The sequence below is a fragment of the Pungitius pungitius genome, chromosome 4 (assembly GCF_949316345.1).
Source record: "Pungitius pungitius chromosome 4, fPunPun2.1, whole genome shotgun sequence".
Taxonomy (NCBI): domain Eukaryota; kingdom Metazoa; phylum Chordata; class Actinopteri; order Perciformes; family Gasterosteidae; genus Pungitius; species Pungitius pungitius.
In genome coordinates, this window is record NC_084903.1 from 84,610 (window position 1) to 111,939 (window position 27,330).

A 27,330-nucleotide genomic window follows, 5' to 3' on the forward strand; every position below is an offset into this window, starting at 1 on the left:
AGTCAAGGTGCTTAAACTGCCATAAAAATCTTCTTCACCACTGTCTCCTACTCCCCTCCCAAAACGAAAACAGTGCCGTGCTGCTTATCAAATCAATTTAATTCAACTGATTAGAAAAGGCATTATATTCAAACAATATCAAACGAAATAACAAATAAAAAACATAATTAATATAAATTATATATATATAATGTATATGCAAATAAATGTATTATATAATGTTATTGTTATCTTTATCATTCGTATTACTGATGATTGAATTAAATCAAATGAATGACTACAATTCAATCAAAGTATTTGAATCAGCTTGGAAACAGTTATTCATTCACGTTTGTCTGTTGGACAGGTAGGCGGCTTTTACTTTGGTGGTTAAATCACCCAACTTCCGGCCTCATTGCGTTAACTTGGATGCTGCTCACAAAATGGCCGCGCCCTCTGATGTCACACGCAGCGGATAGAAGATACAAGATGTTACACGCATCTGTAAAACCATTTGTTTGTCCACTACATCTGAGACTGTCACAAACCCTGATGAAAAAATATAAACGACCTCAATAACAGACAGACAGTCGGGGAGAATGATTAATAGACAAATAAAAATGTAAAGCAGGATTTCTTTTCTCCAGTCCATCTTCTTCACATCGGACCTTCTTTCCATTTCTGAAGAAACTAACCCGCTGGGACTCTTCAATGGCACGAGTTCTGCAGGTACCACCTGCACCACCTCATGTCTGCACCTGCACGTACTAACACACACACACACACCCTCACTTTGTAGGTGTCATTTCCAGCACGGAGGCACCGCCCACCGATGACTGGTATTAAAATACTACTATGTCTTCTCTTTCAATTCAAGTCATTTCTAAAACCGCTTAATTTAACGTTGGGTAACCACGGATTCAGCAGTGATGATTTCAGACCTGTGACCTTAAAAGCACCACCTGATCCCACGTAACACTCAGCCTGCAGCATAAACATGGCATGGCAATATAAAGCATGATAATATTAGCTGTAATAGTCATCCCGGTAGTGACAAGTGTGCACAGTTATGTAGATAATCCTCACGGTTTGCCTCTAAAGTCCTTGACTTTACATAATGAAACACACCTTGGTCTAATGACACGTCAGGAGCCAAACTAAAGAAGGATGAAGTGCTCTCGTGAGTGAGCCGAATGGGATGAATTATAGATTTAAACCACTGGGGGAAAGGATTGCAAAACAGCCTTCTGGGCCTGAAACGCTGCAGTTACGTCTTAAATAGGTTTTCTCAGCCAGCTAGCTTTTATTTTGGTTGTTATTGGTGATATTTTAGCCAGATGGTTAACCATGTGTCCTGCATGACCTTTAATCCTGCAGAGTGAGTAGAAATAGGATTCTTGGCCATGGCCTTCATTAATACTGAGACTCTGAGAGGATGATGTCAGAGAGGTAGTGTCAGAGACGTGGAAAGCTGGGACAGATGTACGCTGACCTTTGACCGCCAAATGCTCACCATGACCCCCCCTTAAAAAATCAGCATCCCACCGACTTCTCTTTTTAACAGCATGAGCATCGGGTCGTGTAAGAAACATCAAATCAACAGAGGAGCTGGAGATGGATCGACCGCGGGCTCCACAGATCATTACCAGCCGTCAAAGAAGCCATTACAGAGCTGCCTCCCACATTAATGATCCAATAGTTCAATGACACTCGCTCACTCACTGTATCGCCATCGATTGATTGAAGCGCGGCTGATTCTCCCCTCTGTTGTTGTGCTTTCAAAATTACTCTCGAGTGCGAATGTATTCACAGCACAGTCCATCCGGTGAGGGCCACGTTCATTTGAGAGCCCTGGAAGGGTTTTCCTTTGTAAGCCCTTGATGGTGCTCACCCAGAGACGTGAACACGGAGCACAATCCCAAGCTTGTTTGTCTTCTGCGGACAACAGGCCACCGAAGGATGCTGCTAACAGAGGTGGCTGGTGGAAGGTGTTTTAGGCGGAGCGATTTCCACAAACATCCCTGACGAATTTAATGGATAACAATTAAGGTAAAAACACGTGTTGACATTTAATATTGTCTTTTTTCTCCGGGAGGGGTGATGCCTGCTGCCATGGTAACTAATGAAGACAGTGAAGACCATTCTGTGTCTGTGACGTTTCCCAGGTCCACCACCCCCCCCCCCCAAAAAAAAATACAGGGTCCAGAGCTACACCCCGTTAGCTGCTTTGGTGTCAGTGGAGAACAGTTTTTGATTATTTAGTTTAATAGGCTAAGCTTTTTTGGCCCAATGTAGTGATTCGCAGGGGGGGGGGGGGCAGAGAGCCAGAGCATCTAAACACGCCCATCGATCCCGGTAACGCTGGCGCTGGGCCGCCTGGTAGAGCGCGTGATGTAGAAGAACACAGAAGCAAAGCGGGACAGGCTTCCTGTCGTCAGGGCGGGTTTTTCTGGCTGTATCGCAGCGCCAAAGGGCTCGCTCGCCCCCACCAACGCACAGCAACCACCACGAGTCCCAGGGAGTCACTTACAGGGGTGTCGACGCGCCAAACCCACGTACCATCGCACGCTTCGTCCATCGCCGAGGACAAAAGAGACAGAAATGTGAATTGTGATTGTGAATTTTCCAAAGACGTGCACAGCAGTTAAAGACATGCAAATGTCAACATGTCACACAGGTAAAGGATGAATATTCACAGAAGGTTGTTGAAATCCGTCAACGTTTACTGCCAAACGGAACACAACCAGAAACAAAGGATAAATTAGAGTTGTAGAACACAAGGATCAGTTCAACGTGAGAAGCACCTCGAGCTCAACGGACCTGCAGATGTTAAACTCGTTGTACTGCTTTGGGTGTGTGTTCTTTTTGACACGTTTAGGTTTATGTAAAAGAGAAAAAACAACTCATTTAAATACATGTTTAGCTTGGTAATAATGAAGCAATTCTTGTTCCAAAGGCAGTCACGTTAACAATGGACGCCTTTCCAATGAGACGGAACCATGGCTCCTTTTACTGTGAACAAATGAATAATCATTTCCTAAGTCCCCTGCTGCTGGAAATGGCACAAGTGAAGTAGATGCACTTTCTCCATTAAAATACATCAAATATGACTTCACAATCATTGTCAACATCTGCTGCAACAGACCTTTGTTTGATAAAAGACGGCATTTGTCAAAATGGAACCACATTGTTCTTACAAAGAGACGTGTAGTTAGCAGTGAGTTTACTGACACACAAACACACACACACACACACACACACACACACACACACGACAGGATTAAGGAACGTCACGTAGGTTAAAGTCTCCAACTTGAACAGGTCCCTGACCGTCAGTCTCCGACCGCACGTCTTCTCCGAGCTGCTTCCTCGTGCCGCGGGCGAAGTGCGGCGCTCCCCGTCCCGATCACAAGCCGCCACTCACCAGCTGCTTTCTGGAAACCGCTCATGCAGCCCCCCGGCAAAAGTGGGCTGAGGAAAGGAAACCGCGTCATCCCTGGAGGTCAAAGGTCCGGAGGCAGCGACTGGAGCAGCAGTAGGCCACAAAACTCACCGTTGTCCTTCCCAAAGGAGAGAGGTGAAGAAACCGTGAGAAAGACTCCACTCATAGAGAAAACAAGGGGGGGGGCAACATCAAAGGGAAAGGAGGGTGCGTTTGTTCTCACCTGCGGTGCACGCCTGCCAGTGCTGTGTCACGGAGGGGGAAGAGTTTGGGGTAGATGATGGTGAACATGGTTTGACTGCAGCGGTGGCAGTGTCCCAGGGGGAACTGCAGCAGGTCCAGCAGGCTCTTGGGGAGGGCGATGGGAGGCAGTAAATTTAGGTCTAAAAAAAAGAAAAATACATTAGCACCTGGAGGCTTTTAGAACTTTAGGCAGTCGGCAAATTAACTGATGAACCAAAGCCTGACATCAGCAGTGAGGGGTTTGCCGGATCTAATCTGATGTGTAACATTAACATGATCATTAACATGATCTGATGTGTAACATTAACATGAGCAGCTGCTCAGTGTGAACAAATAACCATCCGCACCAAGAAGTTGAGGCTAAGGGGGGGTCCAGGGACGGCTGGCCTCGCGGCGTTGGTTGCTGCTCACCTTTCGGCCGGTGGTGGTAGAGGCGGTGCAGGGCTCTCATGGCGATCTCCTCCAGGGGGACCACGCCATCCGCCTCCGAGCCCACCACCTTCACTTCGGCTGGCAGCCCGACCAGAGCCTCGCTCAGCGCATCGCCCGGCGCCACGCCACCGTCGCTGTCCGACCCGGGGGCTGACACGCTGCACCTGCGTGGGAGCAACGTTGTAATCTCATTGTGTCGATGCACTCCTTCACTGGCGTTGCCGCCGGGGTTCCTTTGCCCGTCAACAATTGTATTCCAAAACCTAAATAATGTAGAGCTAAACAAAACAACAATCTTTGATGACCGTGTTACCCGCTGCAGCCGATGACCTTGTTGTACAAGTAGGAGGGGAGGCCTCTGAGGTGCACGTTGTTGTCCACAAACACAAACTGCAGCTCTCGCGATCGGCCCAGATCTGAGAGACACACACACACACATTAACGCTGCCTCGCTCGCAGTCTCTACTATACCATGACAACACCCAGATAAGGGGGGGGATTGGGTGCCCACTGACCAAGCGGTAGAAAGGTCAGCCGGTTGGCGGCCATGGAGAGCTGGTTGAGGCGGTGCAGCCAGCAGAGCTGCCGGGGAACATGGGCCAGCAGGTTGTGGTCGGCTGTCAGATTCTGCAGCGAAGTGCAGCGGTGCAGTCGCTCTGGGAGGCCTATCAGCTGGTTCATCGACACGTCCACGGTCTCCAGGTCCTGCAGATCACCGATCTCTGAAGGCGGGACATGATTAACGAGGAAAAAATGTAATCAACAGCCTACGGAACCATGCAACATGAAAGTGGATTATTTTGAACTTCACTTAACCTCCATTGTTAAAATAAGGGCAGACGACAGCATTGCTTTTTCTGTGGTCTTAAAAATAACTTGGAAACGCTGGATATTTGATCTTTTATCTATTTGTCTAAATACTATATTTCTCTTCTCCCGCTGCTGTATTTTTACGGATCAGCAGTAGGTGAGAAGATTCGGTAACAAAGGGAAAGTTTGAATAGAACGATCTTCAGTGTGTGTTCACGGTGCTCATACTGGGCGGCTGAAATGTTACAAACGTTTCTGAATCAGTCATAAAATGTGCTGACTTGTGACATTTAAACATCAAGTGGAACATCCATTGTTTTTGTTCATCCTCCGGAATCAAATCTAAACATAAATGAAGTATCTGGACAAACATTTGCATTAAAGAAACGATGTCCATGTTGTCACTGTGTCGATGAGGACAACAATGATGCTTTCCATTTCCTTTTGGTTGAGAAGTTCTGTTGCCCTCTGCTGGCAAATTAAATCAAAATGAAAAACATCATGTTCCTTATATAAGTAAATATCCTCTTGGTAGGAAAGGTTATAAGTAACATGTGTTGACTTTATATTGTGAATGAAGTATAAACGTGTGGTTATTTCTGTGTCTGGGACACAAACAAAGACAAGAAAAATGGTTATACATATAGAATTGAGATTACCAATGTATTTTATGTTTGATTACCTGCAAGTTTGATCTGATGTTTTTTTTTTAAATAATGTGGCCTCAAAAATAAAAACCTCATTAATTTCAATTGACAAAGTACACCTGACCTCGCAGTCAAAGAACGAGGAACAAAGCTGCTGTTTTTCACCTGGAGGAAGGCATTTTAGATGATTACTGGACAGTCTGAGGTGCCGTAGAGACCTCAGGCGGCCAATCTCTGGACAGAGGAACTGGAGGGCGTTATTGCTCAGGTCCAATGACTGCAGTCTGGCCAGGTTTCCAATAGCTGGGGATCAAATATGAAGCCAAGTGACAAATGAATCAGTGTAGACGCTGGTAAATATTCAATAACAAAGGACTTACCTTCAGGAATGATCATTATGTTGTTTGAGTGCAAATACCTAAAATAAAAAATAAAAATACTGAAAAAAAAAACTTGAATAGACAACTATTAAATGACTCATGTGATGTTCCTAACAGCGTGAGGCCTTTCCTTTTACCTCAAAAATGTCATATACACTCACCGGCCACTTTATTAGGTACACCTGTCCAACTGCTCGTTAACACTTAATTTCTAAGCAGCCAATCACATGGCGGCAACTCAGTGCATTTAGGCATGTAGACATTGTCAAGACAATCTCCTGCAGTTCAAACCGAGCATCAGTATGGGGAAGAAAGGTGATTTGAGTGACTTTGAACGTGGCATGATTGTTGGTGCCAGAAGGGCTGGTCTGAGTATTTCAGAAACTGCTAATCTACTGGGATTTTCACGCACAACCATCTCTAGGGTTTACAGAGAATGGTCCGAAAAAGAAAAAACATCCAGTGAGCGGCAGTTCTGTGGGCGGAAATGCCTTGTTGATGCCAGAGGTCAGAGGAGAATGGCCAGACTGGTTCGAGCTGATAGAAGGGCAACAGTGACTCAAATAACCACCCGTTACAACCAAGGTGGGCATAAGAGCATCTCTGAACGCACAGTACGTCGAACTTTGAGGCAGATGGGCTACAGCAGCAGAAGACCACACCGGGTGCCACTCCTTTCAGCTAAGAACAGGAAACTGAGGCTACAATTTGCACAAGCTCATCGAAATTGGACAATAGAAGATTGGAAAAACGTTGCCTGGTCTGATGAGTCTCGATTTCTGCTGCGACATTCGGATGGTAGGGTCAGAATTTGGCGTCTACAACATGAAAGCATGGATCCATCCTGCCTTGTATCAACGGTTCAGGCTGGTGGTGGTGGTGTCATGGTGTGGGGAATATTTTCTTGGCACTCTTTGGGCCCCTTGGTACCAATTGAGCATCGTTGCAACGCCACAGCCTACCTGAGTATTGTTGCTGACCATGTCCATCCCTTTATGACCACAATGTACCCAACTTCTGATGGCTACTTTCAGCAGGATAATGCGCCATGTCATAAAGCTGGAATCATCTCAGACTGGTTTCTTGAACATGACAATGAGTTCGCTGTACTCAAATGGCCTCCACAATCACCAGATCTCAATCCAATAGAGCATCTTTGGGATGTGGTGGAACGGGAGATTCGCATCATGGATGTGCAGCCGACAAATCTGCGGCAACTGTGTGATGCCATCATGTCAATATGGACCAAACTCCCTGAGGAATGCTTCCAGCACCTTGTTGAATCTATGCCACGAAGAATTGAGGCAGTTCTGAAGGCAAAAGGGGGTCCAACCCGTTACTAGCAGGGGGTACCTAATAAAGTGGCCGGTGAGTGTATGTAAGTGTAATAGTCCATCAGAGGTAGAGTTTAGCAATGTAGCCTCATTCTTTGCAATTTACAAAGATTACAAAACATTTTCCACCTTTACTATTACACCAGCCAATATTATATCACATAACGTGTCGTTTCATGTACCCTTTTCTATCTAATAGCAAACCTTGTGATTATTATTACTAAAAGAAAACGCAGCTTTACTAAATACTCACAGTTCAATTAGATTTGGGAGCTTCTGAGCAAGATTGTCAGGCTGATAAGAGAGGAAGAGGAAATAATTAGCTAGTGCCACAGGATCCTGTATTAATGCTTCTAAACATCTGGCAAACAGTCATGCAAAGTCATTGTGTACGGCACCAGCGTCCTGAGCGAGTTCCTCTTCATGTACAGTCGCTCCAGAAACTGCAGGCCTTCATCCTTCAGCAGCTCTACGGGGAAATGATTCAGGTTTCTGTAGTTCAGGAACAAGTTTTTGTGGCGCTCCTGTTTGGCCATGAAAATAGCTTCATGGAGTTCGGTTGCCATTTCTGATGGAACCGTCCTTTCTCTAAAGCATCTCTGGTTCCTGAGTGAAAAGCACACAAACAGAGGCATCTAGAGACAGCAGCATTTATGACAGCTGCAGCTGAGAACAATAACACCAGTATGATTCAGCATTAAAGTGTAGAATTAAAGCATATTGTAACCAAATATTGATCGTAAGGTATATGCCTTTGCAGCATGTGTGACTCTTAGTGAATAGTGCACACAGAGTTGAGCAGAGAAGATGATGATCTGACACACTGTTTGAGGCAGTGACGGCTAAACGGCACACAAATTACCGCCAGTAACACCACGTTTATCCCGCGACAGCTCGGAGAAGCTGCTGTAACAAGCGCAACAAACGGGTATTTCTGCCTGTGTTAATGTGGGCCAACTTTCAATGAGCCCACCAATGTGTAACGTTGTATCCGTATATACATTAGCCTGATAGCTCAGTAGCTGCTACCCACACAATACTGTTGACAACAATACGCCGAACAGACAGCAGTTGTTTACCTTAATTGTGCAGGACTTTTTCTATCCTACTTAAGTTTACACATATGAACATGACACCACTGATGCTGCATGTATGTTTGTGAGCTGGCTAAGAAAAGGGCTGCTGGACAGCAACAACAGCGCTCCGTCAGGACGTAAATGCAGCGCGACGTCAGGACGTAAATGCAGAGAGACGTCAGGACGTAAATGCAGCGCGACGTCAGGACGTAAAAACAGCGCGACGTCAGGACGTAAATGCAGCGCGACGTCAGGACGTAAATACAGCGCGACGTCAGGACGTAAATACAGCGCGACGTCAGGACGTAAATGCAGCGAGACGTCAGGACGTAAATACAGCGCAACGTCAGGACGTAAATGCAGCGCGACGTCAGGACGTAAATGCAGCGCGACGTCAGGACGTAAAAACAGCGCGACGTCAGGACGTAAATGCAGCGAGACGTCAGGACGTAAATGCAGAGGGACGTCAGGACGTAAACAACGCGACCTCAAGACGTAAACAACGCATGACGTCATACCAAAGGTCCCGCTCGTCTTTGCTTTCAAAATTCGTGTTGCTGCTGCCGCCTGCTGCTTCACCGTTTGCATCGCTAATGATACGTCCCTCAAGTATTGGTGTTAATATTTACTCAAGGACTGAAGTGCTGAAGGTAGTTTTGTGGTATTTGCACTCTACTTTATGTCTGAGCTACATTACACTTCAGAGAGAAACAACTTGACATTAATTACATGACAGCTAGAGTTGCAGTTCCTTTGCAGGCAGAGATTAAGCATTTAATTCTTCAAACTGAATTTTATAATATATGCCATGTAAAATAACTTTATTCTGCAAAGTAGTCATTTGTAACTGCATAGATTGTATTAAGGGCATTTCTCTTTTTGGACTACATGTACCACTGTACTACTACTTTTTAGTAGCCACTACCAACCCGTTCACACTACTTGTACCCGCAACTAAAAGTGTCTCAAACAGCTACATAAATTTGATTTTGTAACTTATAATACACTAAAATAAGATTGCTTTTAGCACACTTCTTACTATGTACCTCAAGACATTGAAGCTCTACATGTTGCTTTGGCTGCAATTCAGATTTGACTCACAAAATAAAACAGGTAACTTATGATGCATTGTTATGCATTTACCTATCCAGTATTATGGCTCCTTGAGTTAGATGTTAACCCGTTCCATTCATGCAACATGTGTTTCCCAAAACCAGAAGTTAAAAGAAAGATAAAAGTATTATTTGATCTTCGTGTAGGACTTCTGTGCCTACAAGGTAATAAAGCGATGCCTGGTCTTAGCCTTGTGTCTTTCTTGTGTCATGAGCAGATTAACCGCTTGGTGTAAAGTGGATCTATGCAGCCCTTTTCCAGATACATGGGAACAACATATCGATGGTTTTTTCGTTCAATGTGGCAGCAGGAGCACAAACTAATCAATGCTTTCAAAAAAAAGGACAAGCAGTGAAACAGTTTGCATACATTTTTATTCATCGTAAATCTTGTGTAGAAAAAACAATCCTCTCTTTCAGCCAATTGTTTCCCACCGTTACTCACAATATATCGATGACAGGAAAAATAGGAAAAACAACCGTATTACAGCATGTACAAATCCCAATATTAAACTTCAATCCAAACAGATCATTTCAATAGAAACACGCAGGAGCTGGATGGCTGTGAATAACTTATGCACAACAACATTTTGGTAAGAATTGGGCGAAAACACAAAGAGGAAGTAATCATTAACTCCTCTCATGAACGATTAGATTGTATTATTAGAAACAAACAGCATCCGATTGAACGTTAAAAAAGTTGAACGTGGGATGCAGATTGTTGTGTTGAACGATCACCAGCTTAATGGTCACTTGGACACAATCCCACAGGAAGTCAGGGAAGTGTTTGAGTCAACATGAAGTCATCAATCGGAAAAGCTGTCAACTTGAAGCCCCACGTGTCATTAGAGATGTAGTAGGCGTGTGCGTGTTTTAGCTCCAAGCAGAGAATAATTATTTTGTGACTCACTCGCTGCTTCCAAACATTGCATTTTCCCTTCTAACGATCGAACTGGATTCACATGTGGGGGGGGGGGGGGGGGGGGTCCCAGCTTGTGCCTCAATCATCACTTTGTCACAGATTGTAGTGTTCTGTCTTCTGTTCTCCCCTCCGTGACCACACCTAAAACGGTTGGTTTGTTTTTCCAGAATCCTAAAAGATTCTTTAAAATATTTCTATTCAAATAAATTGTTTTACTTTCAGTTACATTTGTCTTCATTGTGTTAATTGTTAAAAAAAACATATTTTTTTTAAATGTAAAACAAAAGATTTCTACCAGCTTGGATGAGAAAATACAGTTTCAATTTGGAGAAAATCTTTTCTATTGTGCGACAGAGAATTTGTTTCTTTACCATCTGTAGGAAGTCTTTGTGGATTCATTAAATACATTCAGAACAGCAGCAGGAGTGATCAAATGACCCGGTGGGTTCTGAAGGATTTCTTTGTACGAGGTTGCAGAGCAACACGAGGCACAAACTGGGGCTCAGTAACACGCTTTGACCGTATTAAGAAATCAGTGGTCACAGAGGTCAGGCTTTTCTCTACGTGACAATAGATCTGAAAAAAAGGGAAAAAGTGAGGTAGATGGATGGTTGAAATACTAAACAAAACATTCCCCCCCAAATAGCAAGAATATTTAGGAGGAGGTTGGGGTGGAGGGTTATACAGTGATTTACATTTAAGAAAGAAGAAACATAAATAACATCTGGGTTGGAAATCCAAACTAAAGACCCGTTGAACCTTGTGGCCAAAAAAAGAATCAGGTCAGGGCTGTAAAATAATTACACGGATTCCACAAACCAATCTAAGTTGGTCTATGGGTGTATGAGGGAGAAAAAACGAAAAGACAAGACAAATTGCGCGGATGAGTCAGAAAACACTGGAACTCAGAAAGGTTGATGAGTGAGACTTTTTCTTTTGCAGTCCCTAAATAAAATAAGGCGTTAAGGCTACATTAAATAAATACTATTTTGCAATAATTTGTACTTTGAACTGGAGTTGGAGCCGTATGGAGCCCTGAAACTGACAAAATGTGGTAAAGGCATCATTAAATATTATGTAACACAACAATAAATAACTTTGTTGGTAAATAATCTAAACAGAATGACATTTTAAATAAAGCTTTTGGTTGGGTTTATTTTTTACCATCAATTACTTTTCATTTATCTAAAATATTTTTTCTTAACAAACTTGAAGAAATGAAAGAGCATAATGCAACTCCATCCATAATTAACTAACATTATTATTAATAGGGCTATAAAGTTTTATTATTTTGTCAGTTGGGGCTCCGAACACCCTTTTACACTATTGTATGTAACGCCACACACACACACACACACACACACACACACACACACACACACACACACACACACACACACACACACACACACACACACACACACACACACACACACACACACACACACACACACACACACACACACACACACACACACACACACACACACACACACACACCAGCTCAGATAAACGTCAACACTATTACAAGCATATTTATCAAAAAGGGGACGTTGGTGGAAACGTACTTATAGCCGACCAGAAGGAGTCGTTTTCCTATCAACTATATTACAACCACGAGGGAAATAGGAATAGCAGCTTTATTTTAAACATGACAAATGTCTCCAACCGTAGAAAAGTTAGAAAAATGACAAAAACAACTGGTGCGTACATCAAAGCTCAGCCAAGTCAATTTTGAAAACTAAAGTCTAAAAACCGATAGACAGTACGCCTCCAGTCGACCAACTCGCAGTTGAGAAAGGTCATAGATTTACCCGCCTTTCTTCATCGATGTAGTGATGTCAGACTGCGGAAAGAGGAAAATAATCTTTAACAATAATGAAGCAGAAAAAAGTGCATTTCTTTATCGATACACTGAGAATAAAGACCTCAAAAAAGAAGAAAAAATGTAACTATTTTGGCAACAAATTTGGCAGATTCTCCCCTCAGGAGCTGTCTGTTGACCCGGTCTCCATTAGATATGCTTAACCGTTAACCACAGCGACCACGAAGCGGCCGCTTGCGAAGGCCCACGCAACCGGTTTTTGCAGCTGAAAATCGATGGGAAAAATATATATATATATTTATAAAAATAAGTTCAGTCGGAAAGAAAGAGGGAGGTGACCCCCTTCCACTCCCCCAATCATGTTCTTCATTTTCTACTTTCGCATTTGTCGGTGTTTCCACAGATGGTACGACACCAAAACTACAGGAAGTGAAGATGTGCCGAGTCTTTGCTCCTCTGCATCACGTGGACATGGTTCTGCTGTGATTAAAAAGAAAGAAAACACAGAGAGAGAGCGAAAGAGACAGGTCGGTGTCTTTGTCCAATCAGCAGGCAGAGGACTGCGGGAGCGGCACGGCCCGCTCGTTCTTACGGCCCCCGTTCATGTGGGTGTACGGCGGCAGCTCGTCCAGTGAAGGTGGCGCCGCAGACAGCCCGTTGGCCGCCGGCAGGCCAGGGGGCTGCTGGTCTGCGGCGGCGCTCGACGAGCAGGGCGAGGAGGGCGAGGCGGGGGCTAACGAAGGGGCGGGCGGCGCCTCTGAGCCCGGGGAGGGCGGGGTCTGTTGGGGGACTGGTGTTGGCTGCGTTTGCCGTTTGGGAGACGCAGGGTCCAGAGGAACGGTGTCCACGTTGTCCACCTGCTCCGCGGGGGGCTGAGCGGCCTCGGGCGGCTTGTTGTCGGCGCTGTAGAAGAAACTCGACTCTCTGAAAGACGGGTCCAGCTCGTCCTTCAGGCTGCTGATGATCTCCACGAAGGCCGGACGCATCTTGGGGTTGTACTGCCAACACATTCGCATCAGCTCGAACCTGCAAAAACACACAAGTCTGCATCGACGTGTCCTCCCACAGGAATCATTGTCCAGAGGAGCTGGACAAACTAAGAGCAGATAGCAGACTTTTGCCAAATGTTCAGTTTCTGCTGGAACGTGACCCCCCCCCCCCCCCCCCAACTAGTTAATGCAGTACAGAGCTGATTTTGCTGACACAGCCTCCCTCGTTACATCCCGTCAAGCAAATACCGCCTTTTGATGCAAACCCCTTCTCCTCTAATGGGATGCAGTGACGTTATGCTGTTGGTTCCTAGCACCAAGCTTATAGTAAGAGGATTCAAAGGGCTGCTGTGTAGCATCTTGGGGGATCGATTAGCAGGAATGGAGTGAAATATTCATAACTAACTTTGATTTAAGACCTCCATATCTACACCTATGTCAGCCCCTGCGGCTCATGTTGGGGAAGCCATTTGACATTTTTTGTTGTTTGTTGCCTTCCAAGAGTTCGGTGAAAAGAAGGATGCCACTCAAATGTTTGTCTGCTAACTGTGTCTACTGTGAGTCCGTTAGCAGTTTAGAGCAATGGTGGGCAAACGGTTTTGCATTTCATATATATATATTTATATATATATATATAAAACATCATATGTTTCGACAGATCTGAGCTAGCTGTCTCAGCTAATACACTACGGCAGGTGAGGTAAACGGCTTTGTGAAAATCGAATGCAAGGCTACAAATTATTCTTTGACATTCAAAAGAATTGTCCAAAAACACTCTTAATATTGATGAAACTAAATCATTAATATAGGAGTTTATGAACTTGTTCTGTTATAAGGGTTATGGTTAGAGAAGTCATCAGAAGAAACTCGCTTAAGGCCCGTCTTTACTCTCCCAGCACACCCTGTGCCTCCCCCCTCGTTCTCCTCGTGACTTCACCATATGCTGCTTCCTCGCTCTTTATTGCCGTCGGTGGCCAAATTTGTCTGGCACGCTCACAACTATTTTGATGTGAATTCCTACTCTGTCTGTTCCACATTAGGAACAAAGACATCATGGGGGAACACATGGTTGGCCATGAATCCAATCGGCCCTGCGGTGTTAAAAGCCCAGTGTAGGCGGGCTGAGGGGGGGGGGTCAACCCTAACCCGCACCACTTCACGGGTTGAGTGAACAACAACAAAATGTTGGTTGCTCTTGGCTTAAACAGTGGAGTGGAGGGACATCACGGCAGCAGTGGGCTGTTGGTAGAGGGGGGGGCACGCAGCTCGAGGGTCTTACAGCATGTCGGGACAGTTCTGAGGTTTCTCCAGCAGCCCTCCCTCCATGACAAAGCGCAGCACCTGCTCGTTGGACAGACCCTGGTAGGGCTGTTCTGACAGGGTGGCAATTTCCCACAGCACTACCCCGAATGACCTGCACGGAGGAAGGGGAGGGGGGCGGGAGCGAGAGGGAGGGGGTTACATCACTGCCTCTTCCACGATCATCATTCTTAGAAAGGAAGCCCCCATGTGTTGTCTGTTTGCTCACCAGACATCAGAGGTGGTGGTGAAGACCCCGTCCTTCAGAGACTCGGGGGACATCCAGCGGACAGGAAGCAAACCCTTACCCCCTTTGCGATAGTAATCAGTCTCGTAGATGTCTCTGGTCATGCCGAAGTCTGCGCAAATACAAGAAGTGAAGAATTGACGATGTCTATCCATTCTTCTTAGTAACTTAAGTAAAACTGCTCCAGCTGTGTGCCTGTATTCCACAGGGGGGCGCTCTTTGCCGCGGTTATAGGCCAAAAGCATTTTACTACAGTAACCACAATCCCCTTAGAGATTACTCTATACCGCCATTATAAACCTTTAAAAATCCAAGCAATCATTGTAACCACAGTGGTGGTGACGATGGATCGGGCTTTTATATCCTACTCGGTCATAGGAAACAAATCTGGAAAACGTTTACTTGCATCACATTTCCACTGGAATGGTCAGAAGCTGCGTAGGACCTTTTTCTAACAGAACTAGAGTTCCCTTCACTGGCCTTAAAGCCGCCCTGATGCTCAGACATTGACCTCTGACCTCCTCATGGTTCTTTACCTCCTATCTTAACGGTGAAGTCCTCGGCCACCATGCAGTTCCTGGCTGCCAGGTCTCTGTGGACAAACTTGTTGGCGTTGAGGTAAGCCATGCCGTCAGCGATCTGCCCGGCCATCTGCAGCATCTTCTTCAGCGGAGGCAGAGAGAGGCTGGACCACTGTTGCTGCAGACAGACGGTGGGAGGATTTTCAGATATGTTCGTTTGAGACGAGGAACATTGTAAATATTCCGTTTCAGTTTAAGACATTACTTTCGGTACCTCTTTAGGTCGGAGGGAGCGCAGGTAACTCTTCAGGTCCCCTCGCGTCATCAGCTCCATGATGACCAGGGTGGGCTGGCCCTGAGAAACCACTCCGAGGAGACGAACCTGCACGACACACAGCCCGTCAAGACAACCGGAGGACGCCGCCGTCCATTGGTGAGCGCGTACGTACCACGTGGTGACAGTTGAACTCCTTCATGACAGAGGCTTCGTTGAGAAACTCGATCCTCTCCCTCATGCTGGCCGACTCGTTGACGGTCTTGACGGCCACGCGGGTCTCTGCTTCGTCCTTGACCACGCCCTTCGCGAGGCCCTCGTACACCATGCCGAAGGAGCCCTGGCCAAGCTCGCGGTTCAGGGTGATCTTCTCCCGTGCCACCTCCCACTCGTCTGGCACGTACACTGCATGGGGGAAAAGAAGCGTGCGTTAATAAAGACGCAGCAGAGGGGTGCGCTACATTTCAGCCATTTACTCCTCACTCACTTTCTGCAGCACTGAAGTACTCTGGGTTGACCGAGGCGTAAAGGACTCCATTTCCAAGCCGATCGCTGCTCCTGACCGGAAACACAAACAGCTTTGCTTATAATACAGATATCACAAAGAATATTGGCAAAACATTTCTAACATGCTCCCTGGGAATGGAGGAATTCAAAACATCGCTTTAAAATGTTGTAAAAAAGGAACAATGCAAAGGGAAAGATTTAAAGGCATTGTTACTGTTACATACATCACAGCATAGATATGCAGGATCTATTCATTCTTAAGAACACCTAAACCCTACCTAACCAAACGCAGTGCCTGCTCTGGCTACAATTTGTGAGTGTTTTACGAATATGGATCGTAATGTGACCACGTCAACAATAACCTACTAGTGAAACATTGATTCTCAGAGAGTGAAAAACCGTAAAGCAGTTTCCATTGATTGAAGATGAACTGATGGCTGTGTTTCCTCTTTCATTTCAGATAACACACACACACACACACACACACACACACACACACACACACACACACACACACACACACACACACACACACACACACACACACACACACACACACACACACACACACACACACACACACACACACACACACACACACCTTTTCCTGCTGAGGACCACCAGCAATGGGACCAAAAGGCAGACGAGGAAGATGATGAGGACAGGGACAAAGATCATGGCGTACAGCATGTTTTCGTATCCTGTCGAGTAAAACAGTTGCATCATCATTTCTGAGCTGATTTGAGAACAGATACCTGTTACAGAGTGTGTGTGTGTGTGTGTGTGTGTGTGTGTGTGTGTGTTAGTCTTACGCTCGGCCACGTAGAGGTCCAGAGGGCGGGTCCACGAGCCGTTGCCAGCCAGGGACGTGGCTCTCACTCTGACCGAGTAGTTCCCTGGACCAAGGTTGGACAGCCGAACGCCCCCCTGGACCCGATACATCTGACCAGAGACACACTCATGCTTCTCGGTCTGAGACACACAAAAAGAATGCTTACTACGGACTGAATTTTAGAGATGCAAAATCCACAAAACTTTTCATCCAAACCATGCAATCTTTTGTTGCTTAAACGTATAATGAATGATAGTTCACCACATCTGGTCAGGACCAGTTGTTGTGGTTGTGTTTCTTAGACGCCACTCCTGTTTAGTAGGTACATCTGCACACCGCTTTGTGAATTGTCTTCTCATTAAGAGTACATGACCCAAGATGTTGACTTAACACAAACATCATTATGTACTATGTAATAATTTAGAGTATGGGATTTTGATTACGTGAAACAAAAACTAAGAAAAACAAATAAAGGTTTTGTTTATTACCAGTTGAATCTAAATTATTACAACTAACGAGTCTATGAAGCAGTGAGGAAAGCTGTGTGTAGAGATTATTGATTTAACTCTAAATCGTGGACTAATCACCTTGAATATGGACAGCACAAATCAATAAACTTTCTGGATAAACATCAGACTTTTACATTTATTTCCTGGCTCTCTACAGCATTCCCCAGATGCTGTCTTACCTCCGCAGCCAGTTTAAACTTGATCTCATACATGAGGATGAGTCCGTTGGGGTGAGGCGGCTCGGACCAGCGCAGAAACACCCAGTCCTCTTGGCCGTCCCAGGTCACTGGGCCCAGTATGTCGTCAGCCTTTTCTGGGGAGCCGCGGGGGGGAGAATAGGTTACAACTTCTCCATTCAACATTGGCCAGCTTCCCTTAGTGTTTCAGAGGAAGCACTACGTTGCCAGGTTGTAATGTGTGTAAAATCCTCTGACCTGCGGGCCTCGTCCTGGAGAAGACAAACTCTGCGGCGCTGCAGCGCTGGACCTGCCGATTGCACGCGTGGATGTCGATGCGGTACACCGTGAACGGCTGCAGTCCGGAGATCTGCAGCTCGCGCTCCTCCACCGCCTGCTCCACAAAGTCAAACTCCACGTCGGCCGGCCCCACGTCCGCCGCCGCGCTGCCGTTGCCGGCGGCTTGTTGAGGGGAGGCGGTGCTGCTGTTGCCGTGCAAGCGGATGCGGCGGGGTTGGGTGGAGTTGGCTGCGGCGAAGAGGTCCCGGCGGCGTCGATCCGGCGGCCTGGAGGCGAGAGAAAGGACACGTTAGAGAGTTCCAGTGGGTGCCATTTTATCTTTAACTACATTTCTCTTTTTAGAGCAAACAAGTAACGTTTTCCTTCGCCAAACGTTTCTGTGAGTCCCCCCACATGTCGGGACATCTCTGGTATGTAGCGGTCGCATGAGCACAGATCCCAGAGTTAACAAAGGGGGGGTGTTGGTTGACACACTGTCCAGGGATGACGTCAGCCACACAGAAAACATGAAACCTTCCCACCTCTCGTCCATTTTTAGTACATTTATCCTTTTTTTTCCCTTTGTCTGCGAGACATACTGAGAAGTAATTAACCTCAGCTGGACTGAAGTCTGTATATTTGTGTGTGTGTGTGTAGATGCAAAGATAGATAATGTGATGCAGATGTCTGAAGGGAAAGACAGCTGAATCCAGAGGCTGTACATTATTGAAACGTTTTTCTACTGAGCAGTATGATGGCAGCATAATGCCCCCCCCCAATGAGGCGATGACAATGAGCCGCTCACCTCGGTGTGAAAATGGAGTTGTGCAGGAAGTTCTCAAAGACTTTCCTGTAGGAGGCGTCGGCAGCTTCGGCCTCCAGGTCCTCGACTGATTTAGGGCAGGGGCAGCAGGGGCCCTTATCCGTCCCGTCGTGGTCCGGCTTGGTGGGCTTGGTTTCCTCTTCCTGGTCCCCCACACCTATGGCGGCGATCCGAATGGGGATCTTAAGCTCTGGAGAGGAGGAGGCAGAAGATGTGTTATTGCGGGAGTTCTCTCTGATCAAAGCACTAGTGTCTGTGTAGACGTTTGTGTTTTGTACCCTTAGAGCAGTAATTGTGCTGATACAGCTCACGGTCTTCGGCTTGTTGCTGCCACCTCACCAGGTAGTAAGTCTGGTTCCCGTTGGGCGAGATGGGCGGCGACCAACGCACCACCAGCTGCGTGGTGGAGTTTGAGTACGCTCGCACGTCCTGAGGCATGGACGGCGCTGCAAGAGAGACGTGAAACTTGATCCCCGCTGATCTGTGCGCTCCGTACAGTAATGGTTTTGGTTTCCTTTTGCTCATTCCTCCACGGTCTGCCACAGCAGATGCGACTCTCATAACATCGCATCAGGTCTTTGCTTAGCCTTTGCGGCAGAGCTGGATTTATTTAAAGCAATCTTCCGTTTCATATAATCATATTTTGCAAATGAGATTTTCCCCTCATCTCTTTGAGTTGCAGCTGTGTTTACTAAAACTGCTTTCCTCTCCTTGCTCCTCACACACTACGTCTGGAGCACATGAGTGCACTGCAGCCATGGACCAGTCTGCCATGTGTTTGAGAAACAAGCAGCGCTGGGGGCAGAAACATTTAGGGGTCCGACTGGTCCCCCCTGCACAGTAAGTAAGGAGGGGGGCAGCAACGCCATAGTTGCTGGCAATTATGAGCAACGCATTGAGCACCTCGCTCTTATTTGCAATCCCTTGTAATACAGCCTATGGCGACCTTTGACCATGCAGTTAACAGTGGGCTTCTTATAACCTACACGTTCTGTGTTAAATTTACCAGAAGGGCTGGTGCGGATGTAGACCACCTTGCTCTTAGCACTTGGCAAATGTTTATCCTCCACCATGAGCGTGATGGCCTTGACGAACACGGCGTACTGCGTCCAGGGCTTCAGGTTGGACAGCAGAACTCCGGGGTCCGAGTCCTTGTCCGGCCTCAGCTCCACGTCCACCATATTCCAGCTGTTGGACCCGCAGCCGTCCTGGCCCTCGAACTCTGTGATGTTCTGGAAAGGCCTGAAGGGAAAACGGTTTAAAATAGATCAACTATCAACTTGTCAATTGACAGAGAAAAATGTCATTTTTGTGCGGTTGTCTTGTATCCGTTTTCTATTCTTGCATTTCAGGGACATAAACAAACCCTAAATAGCGTTAGAAAATTCTGAAATGTGTTTAATTTGCACTTATATTTTAGTCTATTCAGTACAGTCAAAAGTTTGGACACATTTTCTTATTCAATCAGAGTCCACATTTTTTACTAAAACTATAAGATTGACATTAATAATATCTTTTTGCACTGTATAATGAAGTTTCTAGTATCTAGTATCTAGTTTTAACCATGATTGTGTAATTTACATAAAGGTGCAGCACGTAAATACAGTTACAAAAAAAGCCACAGGGATACAAATGTGAAAAAAGATCCCCTGAAACGACGTGGGGCTCAGAGGGTGAAAGGTAAGAGATTCATTCGAATTGTATGTTTTCAATATAACCTCTATATAAATATAACCTAATGGTGAATGTCAGATTTCTAGCTCAGTTAATTGCTACAATTAAGAGAAAAAAAGGAACCAGCCACGGTTTGGAGGGGGGGGGGGTTCTCCAAAACTCACGCCTCCTTGTAGTAGACGATAAAGCTGATGAGGTCTCTGTAGTCAGGGGGGCGGTAGCGTTGCCAGGTCAGTTTTATCCTCGTACTGCTGGTGGTGTTGGACTTGAATGTCAGGATTGTGCTTTCACCTAAGAAGACGGGAAAAGGGAGTGAGTTTCAATGGCGTCCCTTGGTATGGACAACAATCGGTCTAAATGACAGAGCAGAGGGGGGTGCAGAGCAGCATCAGGCTCAGGAAGGCTGTTCAGCAAACCGTTGCAGTGCACATGCAGCACACACAGCATCTCAGTGGTTTGTCAGACCGAAGCCAGGGTGACCCTTACAGCTGGCTCTGTCGCCGTTGTTTCGGAAATCGCTCTCATCAAAGTTGCCCTGAATGCCCGTCTTCTCCCACATCTTGCGGATCTCGGACATGCAGAGCTTTGGGTTGGCCCTGAAGGACAGCTTTCCTGCCTTGATGGTGAGGTTGTGCTGCTTCCAATCCCAAAGGTACTGCAGCTGCTGGTTGTCCACTGCCAAGAAGGCATACATGCTGCAGGGAGGGAAGAGAGGATGAATGAATAAAGGCTGATAAACATGCTTCTCAAGTCTAGATTCATTCCATAATGTTTCTGTGGTGGTTTATTGTGATTCTTCCCAAGCTGAAAGCCAACCCTCTATGCATATTGCAATAGGGTAGCTGCAGAGCTCGACTCTTCTCAGCAGACCTCCAGATTTGGGGCTGGTGGTTTAATAACCAGGGCGACACAAAAAGATTAAAAAAACAAAAAACGAGGTAATTCACTTAGCCAGAGACTGCTTTTATATGCTGACGAGAAGAGGAGAGGTTTTTACGCGTCATTGGAAAACACTCAGTCAGGAATGACTATAATGTGGGCCTTGGGACAGAGAGATTCCTGTGAAGTCGAGGATAAACAGACAGAGGTGGGAGTGAAGGCCTCCCCGTGACCCTGGGAGAACCTCTCTGTGGCTTGTTTTTAAGTTGTGCTGCATTCAAGGTCTTACGGAAAAAATGTTGGGGCATCTGCAGTTGGCTTTTAGTCACAACATTTATACATTTTTCCATAAAGATAGAAATGACTAGACTGAAGTGTTCATTTCAGTAATAGTATCACAACTACCAACTCAAAACAAGTTTGTCCGTCCCACAGAAATCGCTTTCCTGTCTGCACAATGAAAACATCTCGTTCCTGGTCTCCCCAGCCACACAAGTAAGTAAGTAAGTAGTAACATTACATAGCATACAGTGTAAATTGGTAAATATTAGCAGCTAAATGTATCCTCTCACAGCGTATAGGAAAAACTAAATTGGTGTCACTAGATGGGTGAAAACTTTGTTTGATCAGTGTAACATCAAAGCCTAATGGTGTAATTAGCAAACTAACTAGCTGGCTACTTAACTAGAGGCTACAACGCAAGGTGCAGCCTGAAGGCATTCCAAGGCATTCTCACCCCTTCACGCAACTGTGGAGTTGGGTGAATGTGTGGGAAAGTGTGTGCAAGCGGCTCGGACTGCCGATCCCGACTGAGTGAGGGTTAGGGTTCCAGAGATCAACTACTGGCTGTTGGGGCTGCGACTGGTGTTTGTGTGTCTGTGCTTAAAGCTTTGTGCGTTTGTCCCTACTCCTCCAGAAGGTTGTCTCCATCGATGTGTCGAAGGTTGCGAAGGAATGCCAGCGAACTCAGAGTGTGGGAGTGTCGGATCCGCACATTACCGGTCACCCTCTGGATCAAGCCTGTGAAACTCTCCAGCTCTGCCACCATGTTGTCTAAACACACACAGACAATGGTTTTATTATCCTATGAATACATTCATGCTTCTTGACTGGAATATGTACATTTTGATACAATAATATAGTATATCATTTGCTCAATGTTTGCCCTAAAATGAAAAATCTAAATATACCTGAATTTCAATTATTGAGATTTAATTTGCATTAATCTTAATCCCTATCCACGCCCCTTCCTTTTGAGCTTTCCTCATCCACATATGGAAAAGCTCTTTAAAAGCTCTGTTCTAGACCAACTTTGTCATCGCTGCTTTGTACACCCAATTGTGTTGTCAGAAAAACACAAAACTGCTTTGGTGTTTTGAAAACAAAAATCCAGAGGTGTCACCTGTCATTATGTCAACACAGCAGCTGAGACACACTGCAGGCAGCAGCTTCTGCTGTAGAACAGGGCGGTACTTACGGCCTCGGCGGATGTTGATGTGCAGGTTGCCTTTGATCACAGTGCAGCCTTTGAGGGACTGAGCGGCATCCACGGAGTCGATGACCTTCTCCTCGCACACTTTATCACACAGACCATCGCAGGCTTTACAGAACATACTGCAGCGGGAGAGAGGAGAGACGGCCATTTTACCAACGTTCATTTGTTCCCTGAACTCTTGTAACTCTCCTGACCTTTATTTTAGTCTCTAACTCAGTGTGAAAGATTTTACAGCAATGATTGACAGCACCAGCCATTTGATGTCTAGGAGAAAGTTTTAACTAGCAAACCCTATTATTCTACTAAACAGGTTTATAATGGATGGCCGTTTCTACAGTAACCGCCCTTTATTGTAGCTGCTCTATTCATTTTTCGCCTTGAGAACATCTTTGAACGGACACGAATGGCGGGCTCTGGTGCCAGGCCAACGAATGAGAGTACCTCCACCTGGTGGCTCACCTGTTGGGTGTGGCCTGCATGTACCCGTGTGGGCACTCGGACATGCACTCTCCGCCGTGGATGACGAAGCTGTTGAAGTCGGGAAGGTGGACCTTGGAGCAGAGCTCTTTGCTGATGCACCGCCAGCCCTCAAACTTGTAGGTGTCGCGAGGGCAGTCGGCCACGCAGCGCCCCTGGTGGTAGTAATGCGCACACGCTGCGCACGCCGTGTCGCTATTAGGAGCCGTGCAGCTGCCCAGACACTGAGGGTGGCAGCACTCTCCGTCCGCCGTGCACGCTAGCCGTGCACACTTCTCTGGGCACTCTAATGAGAGAGAGAGAGAGAATTAAATACATCCAGAATGAAATTTATGACCCATTAGGACATCCGTCTAATCATTTAATCACATTATTCACAGCAAATATGATTCAGTCCAACTCTGATATTCGTATTTACATATTACAAGCTGCGCCGTGCACCTTTAGAAAAGCATTTGAATGGCTCCACGTTAAATATATTCCATGCTGTAATTTTTCCATGCATGGCAGTTCCACACTGACATTAATAAGTGGCTCTGTGTGGTGCCCTCAGCAGCGGGGCAGAGAGCACCACAGTGACTACCCTGTTCAGCCAAGTAATACGCCGCACAACCCAGTCGACTGAACAAGAAAAAAAATTGTATATATATATATAATATATAGTTTTTTGGGGACCGTATCCTTTTTTTTGCATGGATTCACCCATTAGTATTTTGTGGTACAGCCGCAAATGGTCCAGCATCAGGATGCAGCTTTATACTGTGATACAATGGTGTGTTCTTGTAGAAAGTGGGGTTGCCACACAAAGACATTTAAATGCCAGAACGTCTCTTCTCATGTGTCTCCCAAACTAAATCCAGCACACCCACAATAAAGGGGCATTTCCCTGTCTTAGGAAAAGTCAGCACGTGAGCCTGGGTTCCCTCTCTGGCTCGATGGGCTACAGTCCCAAACCGATCATTTGCATTTAGTGGAGCGTCCGACAGCATCATCTCTCTGAACCCAGGTGTGCCCCACGTTCAACCAAATGCACTTTTAGTCTCTTAAAAATATAGATGTAATTACAGATGCAGTTGTGTTAGCGGCTGCTCCAGTGGGGTTGAACCCAGATCCAGAGGGACAAAAGCCCCTCCGCTCCGGGTTTTAAGTAAGAAAGGATGTTGTAAAAAAAACACGGATGACGGGAAAACTGATTAAGACGCTCCAGAAGGAAAAAACGCTGGACTGATTTGAGTCAAGCAGAGACTTCTTAGCTAAAACAAGAATGCCTCATGTGATTTCTGTATTTATCCTAAAAGGCATAAACAAAAAGAAGGATATCGAAAGCAGCAACAATTAGATGACCCCCCCCCCTCACTGAAAGAACTGTAATTATGATGATGTCATCCACTTGGTTTAAACACAGCCTTGGCTAACCTAAGTGAGCAAAGATGTTTATGGGATGTTGAGTGGTAGAATGCAGACGCACGTAGCAACAAGTCGCCTCGGACGACTCCAGCAGGGAGGAGATGCTCCTCCCGTTTACGTTTCAGAGAAGCCTCCATTAGTACAGAACCAATGTTGGAGGGAGGTATCGGCAGCTTGGACTTTGCAACTGTGTGCTCAAAATGGGAAACACAAGGGAGAGGTTCCAATGATCTGCCCATCTTGTCCCTCTTCGACTTGGAGCTTAGTGCTAAAGTGTGTTTACGGGAAAGATGGCTGCCATGAGACGCACAGTTGAACTTAGTAGGAGGTTATTTCTTTGTCCTGAGGATCTATTCTAATAGATAGCCGTGCATACTGAAACGTCAGTGGATATCTTATAAGAGTGGTCAATATTTACGTTTGTATTCACACATCATGCTTTAAAATCATTTTTACCGATCGACAAAATAACTTACGTATATTTTTGGACCGACTAGCTGCATCTCAAATATGAGTTTTGACATTACAGGCGAACAGGGGGCGAGAAGTAGCCCTTTCCAGCTTCGTGATGTTTCATCGTCACACTGAAACACTGGGTTTGTCCATGCCACTCTGACCAAATACATGATATTGATAACCAACCTAATCCAGATGGACATGATTCCTCAAACCAATACACACCTAATTGCACACCTGCTCAGGAAATCCCCACTCCGACCCCTCCATCCATGTGGCGCACAGCAGAGTTCATGGCGTCCAGGCCGACCCCTGAATCCCACGGATCAAGATGCCTCCGTGTGGTCCAACCAACCTTTCCCGGAGGAGGGAACCAACGCTGACACTTCTCTGGCACACAATGTTCTTTCCCTGCTCCGAGCCCCCGCCTCGCCACTCGGCTCCCCGCCGCCCTCTAACCTCCGAGATAGTGTGTGTGTGTGTGTTTGAAAGGTGTCATTTTTCGACGTTCAGACGGAGGGAAATGTGGGACGGAAAGCAGACCGTTTGGGCTGAAGCTGCTAAGTCTCCTGAACACAACTCACGGGCTGACACGCACACAGTGGGATGAACAGTGTACATCAACATTCCACAGGACATGTGCAACGTAACCAATCCCAGCTTTTACACCCCCCCCTCCCTACTGCACTTTTGGGGACAGGTTAATGCGGAGTTGCAGCGCAAGGAGAGGAGGTGGGGCTGTGGGAGTGTAGTGGGGTGAGGAGGAAAGACAAAAATGAACTGCAGGAAGGGGAGAAGTGGAAGAGGGGAATGAGGAGGAGAAAGAAGGAACTAAAAAAACACCATCATGTCTCTCACACACACACACACACACACACACACACACACACACACACACACACACACACACACACACACACACACACACACACACACACACACACACACACACACACACACACACACACACACACACACACACACACACACACACACACACACACACACACACACACCACGGAGTCGTGTAGCTTCCATTAAAGTGTCAAGCGAGGGAGAGAGGAGCTTTAGCTGGTTCCTGAGGAAACGAACTGGGCTACAGTGTTGGACTGGTCAGAAGCTGCAGGCTACAAATGGAGTCATTGTGCCTGTAAAGTAGAAAGTAGAAGGTTGAGCAGCCTGAACAAGTCACCGTATCATCATCCACAACAGATAAACAAAGAAAAGCTCTTGGACGACCACAAGCATTCACATGGAATGTTCCAGTTGAAGGCGGCTGCAGAAACAGCTGATCGGACACGCAAGTTAAAGGTTCGCCACGTCACAATTTATCCAAATGCGTTTGACAAAGCCACTTGTTAACTCCGGAAAAAACAACTACAGCGAGCGGAAAATGTATTGGACATTTCCTATAGAACTTTAATAATGCAAGCATTTAAAAAGTTGGGATACACCCTGGTTCTCGTTTCTTTGCTACATTTGTTTCCACTTTGGCATATTCCCTTTGAGTAATTAAGCCAGCGACATAGTTTGTTTCCTCCTGCGTTAGAGATATTCTAATGAAAGGGTTGACTGTGGAAAGTTACAGTAGCTAAAACAATTCACTTTTTGTTGCATCGTGTCACTACGCATGCTGCCGCATTGGGCCCATGGAAACGTTTGCACATCGGACTAATTCTACATATTAGCCTCAATAACATTCATTCATCATTATAAATATTTCGCTGGCTGGTTCAACAACAAAAGTAGCAGGTGGATTGTATTTTCATCTGTCTCAACCCTGCTTGATCAACTAAGAAATAAAAGATGAATCCTTATTCCCAGCCCCCATCCCCGGAACGGCCTGTCTTGCATGCGGATGCAGACACACGGCGCTGCAGGCGTTAGCAGGGCGTACTACTCAGCACAACAGTAACAGATGTCTAGACTGATGGCAGCAGAGTTGATTCAAAAACACAGATAGAGATCTATTGGTTTCCATTGTGCCAGCGCAGACGGGAGATTTATCGATTGTAAATCAGAAGTGTAAATTTGGCATCTACTCCATCTGATTAATAACCTCAGTTGTCATGTTATAGCCCGACAGAAAGGATCCACGGTGACTGTATTTGGACAAGTTGGTCGAAACAGATGCTTTTATTGGGATTCGCATTGTCCTGAACATTACCATTACAATTTAAATGCATCAAACTTCTTATGGTTAAAAGCAGAGAGGAGAAATTCCAAAGGACTCTTTTGATGAAACAATAAAAAAAAAAAAAAAATCCATTAAGTTCAAATTGGA

The 27,330-nt window shown here is 45.9% G+C and overlaps 2 protein-coding genes across 3 annotated transcripts in view; both read right to left on the reverse strand.

Annotated features, from left to right (window-relative positions):
- Window positions 1-60: 60 nt before the first annotated feature.
- Window positions 61-8,491, reverse strand: lrrc28 (leucine rich repeat containing 28). The gene is made up of 10 exons (XM_037481494.2): window positions 8,347-8,491; window positions 7,666-7,873; window positions 7,521-7,561; window positions 5,934-5,971; window positions 5,719-5,856; window positions 4,612-4,818; window positions 4,410-4,512; window positions 4,076-4,260; window positions 3,645-3,804; window positions 61-3,539 (listed from the first exon to the last, which is right to left on the reverse strand). Exons 2-10 carry the CDS (start codon window positions 7,831-7,833, stop codon window positions 3,470-3,472), a joined length of 1,110 nt encoding a protein of 369 aa, XP_037337391.1. The 5' UTR covers window positions 7,834-7,873; window positions 8,347-8,491; the 3' UTR covers window positions 61-3,469.
- Window positions 8,492-9,811: 1,320 nt separating this feature from the next.
- igf1rb (insulin-like growth factor 1b receptor) overlaps window positions 9,812-27,330 on the reverse strand; it is a 35,679-nt gene continuing 18,160 nt past the window's right edge. For both annotated transcript variants that reach the window (XM_037455535.2, XM_037455525.2), the window contains exons 3-21: window positions 23,166-23,469; window positions 22,689-22,825; window positions 22,120-22,264; window positions 20,819-21,027; window positions 20,497-20,623; window positions 19,665-19,900; window positions 18,937-19,104; window positions 18,641-18,848; window positions 17,815-18,122; window positions 17,560-17,693; window positions 16,852-17,011; window positions 16,641-16,740; window positions 16,020-16,090; window positions 15,708-15,937; window positions 15,533-15,640; window positions 15,274-15,436; window positions 14,720-14,849; window positions 14,471-14,605; window positions 9,812-13,228 (exon numbers count right to left, since the gene is read on the reverse strand). In XM_037455535.2, the coding sequence (XP_037311432.2) occupies window positions 12,748-13,228; window positions 14,471-14,605; window positions 14,720-14,849; window positions 15,274-15,436; window positions 15,533-15,640; window positions 15,708-15,937; window positions 16,020-16,090; window positions 16,641-16,740; window positions 16,852-17,011; window positions 17,560-17,693; window positions 17,815-18,122; window positions 18,641-18,848; window positions 18,937-19,104; window positions 19,665-19,900; window positions 20,497-20,623; window positions 20,819-21,027; window positions 22,120-22,264; window positions 22,689-22,825; window positions 23,166-23,469 (3,554 nt within the window). In that variant the 3' untranslated portion in view covers window positions 9,812-12,747. The remainder of the gene's footprint in view (window positions 13,229-14,470; window positions 14,606-14,719; window positions 14,850-15,273; window positions 15,437-15,532; window positions 15,641-15,707; window positions 15,938-16,019; window positions 16,091-16,640; window positions 16,741-16,851; window positions 17,012-17,559; window positions 17,694-17,814; window positions 18,123-18,640; window positions 18,849-18,936; window positions 19,105-19,664; window positions 19,901-20,496; window positions 20,624-20,818; window positions 21,028-22,119; window positions 22,265-22,688; window positions 22,826-23,165; window positions 23,470-27,330) is intronic.

Coding starts and splice junctions, on each gene's coding strand:
- lrrc28 (XM_037481494.2), bottom strand. CDS start 7,833: ATGGCAACCGAACTCCATGAAGCTATTTTCATGGCCAAACAGGAGCGC. Junction 4,261..4,409: donor AAGGTCATCGGCTGCAGCGG/GTAACACGGTCA, acceptor GCTCCCACGCAG/GTGCAGCGTGTCAGCCCCCG. Junction 3,540..3,644: donor CTGGCAGGCGTGCACCGCAG/GTGAGAACAAAC, acceptor TCCTTTGGGAAG/GACAACGGTGAGTTTTGTGG.